Source organism: Vanessa tameamea, chromosome 2 (genome assembly GCF_037043105.1).
Source record: "Vanessa tameamea isolate UH-Manoa-2023 chromosome 2, ilVanTame1 primary haplotype, whole genome shotgun sequence".
NCBI classification, from domain to species: domain Eukaryota; kingdom Metazoa; phylum Arthropoda; class Insecta; order Lepidoptera; family Nymphalidae; genus Vanessa; species Vanessa tameamea.
In genome coordinates this window covers 11,718,316-11,731,258 of record NC_087310.1, presented here as the reverse complement: position 1 = coordinate 11,731,258, position 12,943 = coordinate 11,718,316, and the positions used below count along the sequence as shown (strand labels likewise).

The 12,943-nt window shown below is 31.7% G+C and overlaps 1 protein-coding gene across 4 annotated transcripts in view; it reads left to right on the top strand.

The window, feature by feature from the left end:
* The window catches only part of LOC113393764 (uncharacterized), a 145,828-nt gene that overhangs the window by 124,633 nt on the left and 8,252 nt on the right, over positions 1 to 12,943 (top strand). For all 4 annotated transcript variants that reach the window (XM_026630808.2, XM_026630809.2, XM_026630806.2 and 1 more), the window contains exons 5-7: positions 35 to 202; positions 4,620 to 4,818; positions 11,117 to 11,430. In XM_026630808.2, coding sequence (XP_026486593.1) covers positions 35 to 202; positions 4,620 to 4,818; positions 11,117 to 11,430 — 681 coding nt within the window. The remainder of the gene's footprint in view (positions 1 to 34; positions 203 to 4,619; positions 4,819 to 11,116; positions 11,431 to 12,943) is intronic.

Here is a 12,943-nt window from a genome sequence, read left to right as displayed (position 1 = left end):
GTACTATAACTAAATAACATTTTTCTTTTAACAGGGCGTCAAAATAAAAATGGACGACGCCGGTAATATACTCATCAGGCGCTATTCAAAGAGTAGCGTGTTTGTGAAGAGTACGGCGGCTACCAGCAACGAGGAGACTGCGATAGGCCAAGACATTTTGAAACTACCAGGATACTCGCTAGAACAAGAAAAAATATTTAAGGTATGGATCATATAAGCTTAATATACTTTTATTTAGATATCTATCATAAAGCTGGGCATGGATATGTTATGAATAAACTAAGTATTTTGTAGGAAACTCCGTATTGTAAGGAACATTGTAATTTTATGTCACGGGAACTAATATTGACGAGAGACTCGACATAAGATTAATATAAATCGTTTCAATACAGAATTGCGAATAGAAATATCGATTTCGAATGCATTTGTCTAAGCCTGCTGATTATTTTACGTACGTAAATAAATTAAATGAACTCAGGCTACGCTTATGTGCAATAAATTCTACTCGCGATCTCATCGATAGAAACTTTAACTTCAACGATAAACCATTACTCAAATCTTCAGCACGAGTACCGCACAGCCGTACCTCGACTCGAGCTGATGCTCAGAAAATAATATAAAACCCAGTAATTTTATATTCTTATATGAGCGTCAGCCAGTGTATTATTAAAGAAACTCGCCAAAAAACACAAGGTTCTATCAGTAAAACGTGTTTTTAATATATAGCAAGATGTGTTCACTTTTACCATGTAGTGGCCAACATGTCTTATCCAATTAAAAAACACAATTATAATATTAGAAATTATCAACGATTGCATTTTCAAGTAAAATACAGTAAGCGCAATGTAATGTCCTAACTTGTATAATTGCAAGCAATTTTCACCTTTACTGCACATGAAATATCGGTGACGACATAAATTTAATGTAATCTTTAATACCACTTTGTTCGAGTATACGAAATGGGTGTTTACCTGTAATCATTTCCGTCAAGATGGATGCCTTTATGTAGTGAAATTTCGAAACATGGTCTATTAATTTCACGGTTGCCCGCATAATTGCCTAGCATTACATTCTATGGTTATATTTTTATACTTTACTTTTATAAAATGCAGTTTTACTTTTGAAATTGGCTACGACGTTATTATTAATAACGTAAATCCATAGAATAGTGTTAATGTATCAATTTCTACGAGAAACTGAATATTTGGAAACAAAATTACTGCGGTTGCAAATCTTATTAATTGAATTAAATACAGAAAATAAACACTAATAATAAAAGGTTAATTTATAATTGCTTTTCTTTATTTAAAAAAGGAATTTAACTGTGATAAATTTAAATATTCTGTAATGAGTGTATTAAACGTAATTCGGATAACGTCATTGATTTACTTTATGCTATTTAAAACCTGATATAATTTGATAATATTTGAATAAAAGTTCACAAGATAAATTTATCACACCATTTCGTCTTAGTATATTATAAATCTAGGAAGTTTTTTTTTCACTTTGTATTAATATTATGCTATTACTAAAATGCGTTACATTATAACTTTATTGCATTGGTCATTTCAGATGTATCACGACTGTTAAACGTACATGCACGATTCACTTCGACCATGACTTTGCCACATAATTTCGTATGACTTGATGGCGTCTAAGGCCGTCCAAATCCATGAACTCGTCTATAATTTCAACTGACTTCAAAAGCGTTATTTGTTTGGTACACGTCATATGTTCGAGAGTGCCTTTAAGTCTCTTTAGTTCTATTTATTTTAATTTACTAACTTTCCATTTTAATGTTGTGGTCATGGGTCTGATTTTTTGTTCCCGTTTTAAAGTAGATTTTGATTTTGTTTGTTCACGTGATTTCTATTGTATATCTACTTGTATATACCTATACAAGTAGAATTTATTATTAAGCTTTATTTCGTCTCGCACATTTCCAATCAAATTATGTTATTATCAATCTTGAAGTAATACCATCCGATTAATAATAATAATTAATAAAAAAATATATATAAATTTGATTCATCGGGTTTTTTCAACAATATTGATAAGATCAGCCTTAGAAAGTCTTGTGTGGGCAGAACAAGTCGCACACCGATCATTTTTTAAATTTTTGTTTTTACTACTAAAAAAAAATCCTTTATTGAACATCAATCATAGTCGCTTCGTGTTTCTCTATCTTTAATATAAATCTTATTCTAATTAAAAATAGTATGTGTAAGTCGAATGTATACAATACAATTGTTTTTAGGTCTATGTAACATTTGAAGCCCACTAATTAGGTCAATTCAAACAATAGAATATTCACTTCCTAGTACAGAGCAAAACGTTCATTAGTAATTCATACTCCATTAACTACCGTTTATGTAACTGGAGAACAATGTGGAAAGATGGCTTAAGAAAAGAATGGTCATTGCCTAACGTATTTTGTTTGCAATTCATTCAATTATTGTGAGAATTATGAAAGTCAATGTAAGCAAGCAGCAGGATCAGACGCTAAAATGATTCCTAATTTTGTAGACCTTTTCTTTCAAACTAAACTGACGTACAAACAGTCTTGATCTAAATTACTCTTAATGGATTCTTATAGTCGTTTCCCAACAATACCAAATTGTGAAACGAGCGCATGATCCTGAGATTTTTATTCGACTCATCTGATCTCCCACAACAAATTCCCTAACTAATTGATACGAAACAATGCTATCTGTCATGTCAACCCGGTGGTTTCCGAGCATTCTGTACTTTGTAATTTTAATAGATAGCAATCGTTAAATCCTACAATATTAATTAGCACGCTATGATAGAACCATATGCTGCCATGTGATACAAAAAAACATTTAAGTTACTTGTAAAAGTGCCAATATGCAAAGGCCTCCTTTTTTTTCTTTTTTTATGATGTCAGTTGGCGGTCGAGCATATGGGCCACCTGATGGTGGTGGTCACCACCGCCCATAGACAATGGCACTGTAAGAAATATTAATCCCTTGATAATAGTCCCTTGTGCCTGTAGTTACACTGGCTTACTCACCCTTTGAACCGGAACACAACAATACTGAGTACTGTTGTTTGGCGGTAGAATATCTGATGAGTGGGTGATACCTACCCAGATGGGCTTGCACAAAGTCCTAACACCAAGTAATTTTCTATGTTAAGGAGTTGAACTTGGAGTTTATATCACGGTTCTTCAGCGGTTTCGGTGTCTTGCATGTCGCTAATAGAGCGAATATATAAATTTGCAATAGTTACAATGTCGTCGCAATTAAGTAAATTAACATAAATTATATCAACGATTTGTTTGTTCATTTATGAAATGTAACTTCATTAATCAGAAACTTTCTAAATATCATTCCACGATGGTCGGTAGTTCACGTTCGTAGGAATAGACGAGCGATGACTTACGAATGAGTGGCGGTAATTTTTTATAGATAACATCGATGTTTCTTGCGGTCAATGTCAAGTCGAATTTGAAACGGCGTCCAGACGCAGCGGACCTCAGCCGCAGTTGCAATGATTGTGCAACAAGCCTAATTCAATTTCGTCAACTCGACTTACGCTGCGTTATTGTTACTCTTATAAAAATATCTTTAGATAATTGAATTATTCATAGTTGATTATAAGTTATATATTATGTTTTATTATTCATTGATTGGTCGTTCAAAAGTTTTATAATAATATTTTTTTCTAAAGTAAGGGTGATCATTTAGAAAAATATAACACTGATTATTATTTATTACCTCTCAAAGATTTTAATTTTTTATTACTAAATGAATAAATAAATACCGAAAAATAAAACTGGTTCATTCTTTTAATAATATCTTATTTGTATATTATCTTCATACACATAAATAATTACGTTAAAGAGAAACTAACGATGAGGCAACATCAAATCAAGCGTTGGCGGCACTCGACCGTTTTATATTTTCATTATTGACCGCTGCCTTGTTATGTAATATTAATTTGATAACATCTCAACTGTATTGATTTGTCCGACTTCATTTGTTTATTACGATGCAATCGTGCGTTTATTAAAACAATGACGTTCCGATTTGATGATCATAATAAAATTAAGAGTTAATTTAATACTAGTGGCCCGTCCCGATTTCGTATGGATGAAATAAAGAAATATTAATTTAATTTTTTTTACAAAAAATTTTTTAAACCCGATAGCACCTAAACCAAACAAAATATTTTAAAATCGGTCTAGGCGTCTAGGAGGAGATCAGTGACTTACGTACAACGTACACGTTCAGAAGAAATTGATATTTTTTAAAGACAAAATGTAGCAAACATTGAAGTGAGTGGTCCACTGTGCGGCAAGTGGTGGTGATATTCGCCCAAATACATAATGAGCATTCAATATAAGACATATCAACTATTATTATTATTATTGTAAATCAATGTGACACCCATGATTTGAAAAATAAAATCCCCCATGCCGTTAATTACACTGGATTACTCATCTTTCACGAGACAACAGACTAAGAAGTCAAGACTATACTAAAACACCTTGAGAAATCAATTTTTAATTCAGTTCATAGGAAGGAGCAGCTTTTTGCCGTAGATTATAAATACTCATTTATAATATAATAATTTTTATTTTCATTTTGTTCTAGTTATTCGATATGAAAAAGTTTCAATCCAACGTGAATCGGGAGCTGCGACGTTCATACCCAGACCGTCGAAGGCTCGAGACGCAATGTTTGAGCGCCATCGCATTTGTCAAATCAGACAACGAACTCTTAGAATGCCCCATCTGGGTGCTGATCATCAATGTCGTCGCCATGGACATGTTGAAATCGAAATTGCCACCGGGTAAGTTTATTTTATTTGTTATTTTTTTTATGAATAAGTGCCCAGAAGATGTTTGGAATTGAACCCAAGACTTTTGTCAAATCTAACTCAATCATGCAGTGAAGGAAACCTGCATGTCCTAGATGAAAATCTTTCAAATGTTTATCTGAATAGTAACATGGTAGAGAAGTAATATCTTCCGTTAGAGTCCTTCCCCAATAGTAGGACAAAAGCTGTTACGTTTTTATTGTTTAATTCTTTTAAATGTTAATATTTATGTACACGATACAAGTACAATAATCACTATTATACATTGAATTTTTATTTTATTTTGAATTATTTAAGTGAATTTTGTAAATTGAATAACGTGATTCAACAATAACTAACAAAAAAATTAAGTGATTCTAAATCGTTATTTAAGGTTAGTTATGTTTTTTTTTATTATGACTAACACTAAGAGGTGTCATTTCCTGTTTCCTTAAATTTTTGTAAGGGGATTTCCAAAGACAAGTATTAATTTTATGCTTTCGAACCTTCTGCAAAAACCTTAGGCCAATAAATTCAATGAAATATTAATATGACCATTTTTCTTGACTGTCGCTATTAATGCGTATTTAAAATTATATTTTAAATTAGACATAAATAGAAATGTAAATCTTTGTCAGCTTTACGTATTTTATAAGTAAAATTTTATAAAAAATATGAAAGCAAATTATTCTCATATTAATTTAAATTATCGACTGGTTTTTATGCAGATGATGAGTAATGAATACTCTAAATTATACTAAAATATACATAGATTCCCTAGATAGGATACGACAAGGCCACTGATGAAAATTAGCCTTTATTTAATTTACAAACATAACGAACGTAGAATAAAAATGTTCATCGATTTATCAAAAAATCTGCGCATCTATCTGTCTAGCCAATCCACGATGAACTTGAGATGATTAAGCCATATTTTTTTAACCGGTAGTAAGTTTTTGTACGAATTATAAAATTATGCCTAACAATCATTCTTCGTATTATTAATTGGCTCTAAACGTTTATTAATCGCATAACGCTGATGTTTTGTACCGTCGATGCGTTGAATTCTTTTGTTAGATATGATCTTAGACTGTGCTAATTAATTTGTAACTTTTTAATATTTTACTCTACAATTTTATGTTCAAGGCGTTTCAAGTTCTGTTATATATTATATTTTGATGAAATATTACAACACCTATCTACATTGCATTCTTAACTTACATATGCTTTTGATTTTTTTTTCCTTTATTTCGTATATAAAATATCAAACGTATCATATATATACACATATACGTATATAATATACATATATATATACGTATATAAAGTATCAAACGCGTACTAATTAAACGCACATTGACCACGAATTTGTCATGGTACAAGCCGAACAAAAACTTCAGAACAGGAAACCATTTTGTCCAACCCATTTTATTACCTTGGACGTCATTACAAAACTTCTATCAGAATATAATCACTCGAAGACCATGTAGAACTTCCGCATATTAAAAAATCAATAGTACAAAACAAGATAAAACTTATGAAATAAATTGCGAAACAAAAAATATTAGTAAAAAGTTTAAGTAATGGATTAGCATCAAGCTTTATATAAATTGTTGTACGTCATTAAATAATCTTAATCGGATAGCGTATGCCTGATCATTAAACTTGACGTAAAGGGATGCTACATTTCTCGCAATATAGAAATGAAGAAAGCAAATCAGAGGAATAATCGCATTAGCATTGCCAAGATGACATAAAATGAACAATACAATTCGTAGAAAATAAATGACCTAACGCGAAACGCCCTGACAGAGACACAGTGTTCCAAATGGACTGCCATGTTTTATCTGGGTGCAGAAAAGAATACCATCTCAATGATGCGCCATGAACTACATTTGTCAAAACACCCTATAAACAATATTTCACAAGTAACTAGCAAGTTCAACTGAAGTTAGATTCGATTGGTGCCATTGTCAATGACATAGAGGATAGTCGTGAGATACACGCCATATTTATAAACACAAAATCTTCCTTTATTAATCATCTATTGTCCGAACATTACAAGGACGTTATCGAACATCGGTCACGCGTCATCGATAGAGACATTAATTACCGTTGAACACATCACGTAAGGAACACCGCAAATATACCTACCGAATTCTGTTACCTATTCTTACACGCAGTTTTCGATCCAATGTTACAGTCACCTTGTCTCAGACCTCCATCAAGCTCCAGCTTTATGCAATACAACAATGAACCGACCTCAACACTTATCATTAAGAAACAACTAACGAACAAAATTTTAATTTTTATAATGCAACATTCTCACGGCAAACTGCAAATACTTCATACACAAAGTCGTTATGGCCTTCAATATAGTAAAGAGTTTTTAAATGGAGAAAACTTTATGAAGGAATTAAAAAAATAAATGAAATTACTATAAATTTAACTTGTATAGATGATCAAAAGCAAACTCATATTAACAGGCTAATTGATTTGAGTCCAATCAAACTTACGAAATTCAATTCATTTTTGATAATCACCAACAATTTTGATAATTTATATTGAATAAAAACAATACAAATATTGTTTTGAAATGTTTTCGTGTCAACTACCTATATCTTTAACTTATATTATACATTAAAAATAAGTTGTTAATAGTGCAAGGATAACTATTTCACAGTAAACTTATTTCATTTCCAGCTATTTTATTATAAATTACAAATCTGATTTAGTTCTCATAGCACGCAACCGCATCAGCTATGCACTGGCTCACTTCTCAGTAGCTCGCTTTATTGTTGTGCAACAATGCAATCTAACTTCGATCTCCTGATGTACTCCTCATTTCACTCAACTTTACAGCAAATTCCTGACTTAGCTTAACCATATTGCAAACTTTGCGAGTATTCTATATCCGATATTGGTTTGTTCAAATCATACAGAATTTATGGGAAAGAAACCGCATACTAAGGTTCCCGTGATTTCCCAGCTTTGATATGATTTGCTTCTAGATTTCCTGCAGCGGTTTCGCGGTCTAACCATTATTTATTGAATGTATACATCAAATAAAATATTAGATTCCTTTTTTTCCTCAAATAAAAATTGCAATACCAGCTTTATATTCAATTCATAAAACCTAAGTATGATATACTCGTGGTTAGTAAAACTATTGGACGTACTATAAAATAAGATCAATTTATGAAGTGATCTTTCCTGATAACTACTTCTTAAAAACTCCTCTTGTTGTCTAATATATGTTTCCGTAATAGAATCTGCTGCTTTGTTAACAGAGACAACATGTTCTACAGACCGACAAATTTCGATTTCAACACGAAGGTCGTGCGCATTCGTGACTGTCTGTGGCATAACTAGATCGTCAGAATAAATCCATTTACCTATATCTCATTAGAGTGCTCATTTCAAACTTTAGATTATCGACTATTGAAACCTTAAAAGTTGGTCAAATGCAAATCGTGACTGATGTTATGCAAAATAGTACAAATCGACTACAATAGGATGTTTATAACGAATTTAAAAAATATCTGAAAGTGAATTTGATGTTGCTTATTCTACTTAATGGATATATTTTGTAACTGAATTTTTCAAATGCTCTTTAACATTTGAAGTTTACTCTCGCGCACGGAAAACATAAAGATTAAAATATGTTAATAAAAATAATTTTAAAAGAAATACCACTGCATATTTTTTAACGTAGTTGTTATAATTTACTGCCGAAGAAACGCTTTGAAGTCAGCGTTAGAAATATTATCTTCAATTTATGGCTACAATTTTCTGGACATTGAAAACTTTGGTACCGTTTTAGGATTCAGGTCATTGACAAGGCTAATCTGAATTCTAATCCCGCAGCTGCGAATGCCGCTTCGCTAGACACGTAGATCTTAGGAAACAAGATGATACATACCTTTTATCTTCAATCAACGCACTATTACGAACATATTACAGAAATTATGTTTTTAAAATTATTTTACATCTTAACAAAGTGTTTTATATTTATATCAGGAACACATCACTATTAATCAGGCATCAAACCGTTTTAATTTCGGCTGCTTAAATTACATTGGAATAATTTATAGATACATTACGATAACACTGCCTTAAGGCTACTCAATTTTACCAGTCATTATTAAGGGATCTTGGTTATTAGAAATTAATTATCATTGCCTACTGTGTACTTCGAAAGGTTCCTTTATGTTATTTCCGCTGGCTCATTCGATTTAATTTAACATGACCGACAAACAGTTATTGGAATATTTTAAACTGGAAATGTCAAAACTTTGCTATACGATTTATATGCAATTGCTTGGTGTTGTGGTTACTGTACAGTTGCTACTTTGCTTTTCCACTCAAAGATTTTATTTCCATTAATTTTAAGTAATTAAATGTTTAAATTTTTAATGTAATTTTATTATAGTAGGCGTTTTTTAAATACTTCATTTTATTTCAAGTTACCACCGATTTAGAATGAAAACCGTACAGAGCACATATGCAGATGTGGACAGTCTTTTGACACTCTTTTACATCGATTAAATGACAAGCTTGCTTATTTAGTAACATTAAATTTTTACTCATCCAAAACAACGAATATTAATATTTAAATAATTATTAAAATAAAATAAAAAGTAACAGTTAATTTCCTATTGATGGTCAAAGGCCTCCTCCCTATTAGGGCGAGGAAAAAACATCACGCTGCTTCAGTGGTTGATACAGATTAGCAATTCAACACAAGTCAAGTAAACAGGTCTTTCTGAAGAATTAATACAGTTTGTATGTCCCAAGCTTTTCTTAAAATAATATATCAAAAGATATGATACTGTGAAAATATGCAAAATATTCTAGTTATGAACTTGTAGATCGAATCCGGGTGTTCTTCGTGGTTTTTACTGTTCTTTGTGGTATTCACTTTTATATAACTCATATAAACTAACTGATTTGCGTATTTCGTACGTAAAAACGTGTTCGTTTTATTATTTGTGCACCAATAATTTTTTTTAAGAATATAGAACGTGAAAAAAAAAACAAGAGTTAAAAACCTAACTCTATAAAATATTACTTCCATGCAACCTATAGTAATTTGTAATATATTGATGTGTGTTCAGTCAAATAAAAAACTATTAAGCACACTTACTTCTTAATTGATACCTATCATGCAATTTTGCTCATTGTTGGATTGATTCTTGTTCGTATTATATACTCGCTGGAACTTCCTGTATATCAAGTACTAAATGGAAATACGGTACAGATAAATACGTTATATATTAATACCTTCAACCTTTACTTCGCATTATAATCGTAGTTTCTAGTCGTGGCGAGTGATTGCCATCCGATCTCGGCATCACGACATTACGCTCGGGTCGATTGCAAAATGTTACCCGACCGAATGCACAGACCGTGTTAGATAACCGATTTAGAATTTTATAATAAAATATCAAAGAAAAAAACTTTTTTACTTTTGTTATACTTCCGTCAAAAAGTCTTCGAAGTAAATTCCAAGAACTGGATATCTTTATTTGATATTCTCTATGTCATAGGTTATTAACATTTATATTTAAACTGCATTAGCATTAGCAGCCTGTAAATTTCCCACTGCTGGGCTAAAGGCCTCCTCTCTCTTTGAGGAGAAGGTTTGGAGCATATTCCATCACGCTGCTCCAAACTTAAACTGAATGTTCTCTAAATTTTTACTTAACTTACTGATAGAATTTTCCTTCAAATTGAAATGGAACCAAGTGGAAAGTTAAACCTATTAAAGGAAAAGGAGATTTTCAAAACGGGATAAATGACATATTTCTGATCTAACAAACATTATGAAAATACAACCGAATTGAGAACTTCCTTGTTTTAAAATCATTAAAAATATGTATTCCTATAATAAATAGAAAAAGCGGTTCATTATCGTAAATCGAAATTTAAATTGCTCCATATAATAAATTATTCTGCCTCCAAATGCGTACATAATTATATGCTGATAGTTCTAACTTAATTGATTCTTTGAAACTACCTGCGAAATAAAAGGTCACACATTCAATACAAACTCGATTCTCATTTGGAAAAGAAAAGGGAGCCAGGATCGAATTTAATTGAGAAACCATTTTAAATTCAGACTTTTTTTGTTTATTTTTATTATTCAAAATTATCACCAATTATTCATTGATTAAACCAAATGGATGCAACATTTATAACATAGTAAATTAATTTTAATATATGAAATATATACGTTATAAGAATTGAATGTCAATATTGCATAATTTAATATATTATTTTTGTCTGACAGTTCAAAGACCGATGGATATTAAGAACAGACCTCGCATCCCAATTCCCGACGAAGACCCCTATAGTATCGCCAGCTCTAATGCTAATGGATCTGGATCAAGCGGTAGCTCTGGAGGCTACGGTCATAACGGCCACAATGGACATAATGGCCATAACGGCCATAACGGCCACAATGGTCACAACGGCCACAACGGACATGGGGTTGTTGCCGCGACGAGAGAGCAATTGATGATGCAAATGGGCGCCAGAAGAGGTGAAAAGCCACCTAATCTACCACCTAGAGAAAATGGTTATGGACCAGCCGATATTCCTAAGGTAAGAATTATATTATTTATCTAGTCAGCCAATAAATCGAGATAGTTTCATAAACATGAATACGGTTGAATGAAATAAAACTTTTACTACCTCTAATATCCAGCAGAATGATAACAATTACCCATTCAACAATAAAAAATCAAACATCAATACAACAAAACTTTCCGTAATGTAAACCGATGTTTATGTTAAGTAACATTTCATAAAGCAAAGTAATTTGAAACTAAATTAATATCACAACCACGTTGAATCGAGCACACTCGTGATTTGCCCTTCAAATAGTTTAGTTTAATGTAATCCCATTCACACAAAGCATTCCGTTTCAATTATTACTGACCGACAAACACATATTGTTATGACCAATTTTTTACATATTAGATGCGGTTACAAATTGTCCGTGTAATTTCAGTGTAAGTGAAAATTGCGTTAACTTATTCCATCTCGTAATACCAGTTTAGTTTGTAAATTCATTTGAAAATAGCTCATGATTTAAAATCAATTTGCTGTAACGAATTTTACTTTAGTTATTTTTAGATGCGAAAATTTTCTTAGACAAAAAAGAATTACTCGGGTTATAAAACAAATTAAATAAAATAAAATACCTACAATATATTATTTTAAAAATTTTAATACGAATTTTACTTTTTGCTGCAATCATATTTCTAATAGCGGCTTGGATTGCGGATGGATGTTCGGTAATCAAGTACACACAAACAACTCATTAGCAGCCTGTAAATTTCCCACTGCTGGGCTAAAGGCCTCTTCTCCCTTTGAGGAGAAGGTTTGGAGCATATTCCACCACGCTGCTCCAATACACCAGGGTTGGCGGAATACACATGTGGCAGAATTTCGTTGAAATTAAACATCGCGAGGAAACCATGCAGGTTTCCTCACGATGTTTTCCTTCACCGCCGAGCACGAGATGAATTATAAACACAAATTAAGCACATGAAAATTCAGTGGTGCCTGCCTGGGTTTGAACCCGAAATCATCGGTTAAGATGCACGCGTTCTAACCACTGGGCCATATCAAACAACTCACTTATGTATATATAAATAACTTAAATATGTTAAATTATTCGCCTTAAATAGTAACCGCAAGCAGTGTCATGCTACCGACTTGATTAAGTGTGTCGCAAATATTTGTCTTACTTAAATCCTTTGGGTCACTAAAATCGAAAAATAGACGAAAACATAAATTTGTTTTTTATTTTATTATGTAATGAAGCAAATATAATCAAATTAATGCAGATATGAGATCACGCAAAGCAAGTTGTAAAAAATATAATACGCGTGAATAAATTTAAAGTATATATGAAAATAAAACTAATAATATTTATAAAGGACATTAATCTAACGCGTTTCGAAGCAAACACGATACAAGAATATTCACTTCAAATATAAGGACTATATTAACATTTAAATTGTTACTTCGATAGCGTCAGTTCTCATGCAATGTGCATTAATTTTGAGGTTTTATGCTTCGTGAGTTTCAAAATAAAGTAATTCCAATT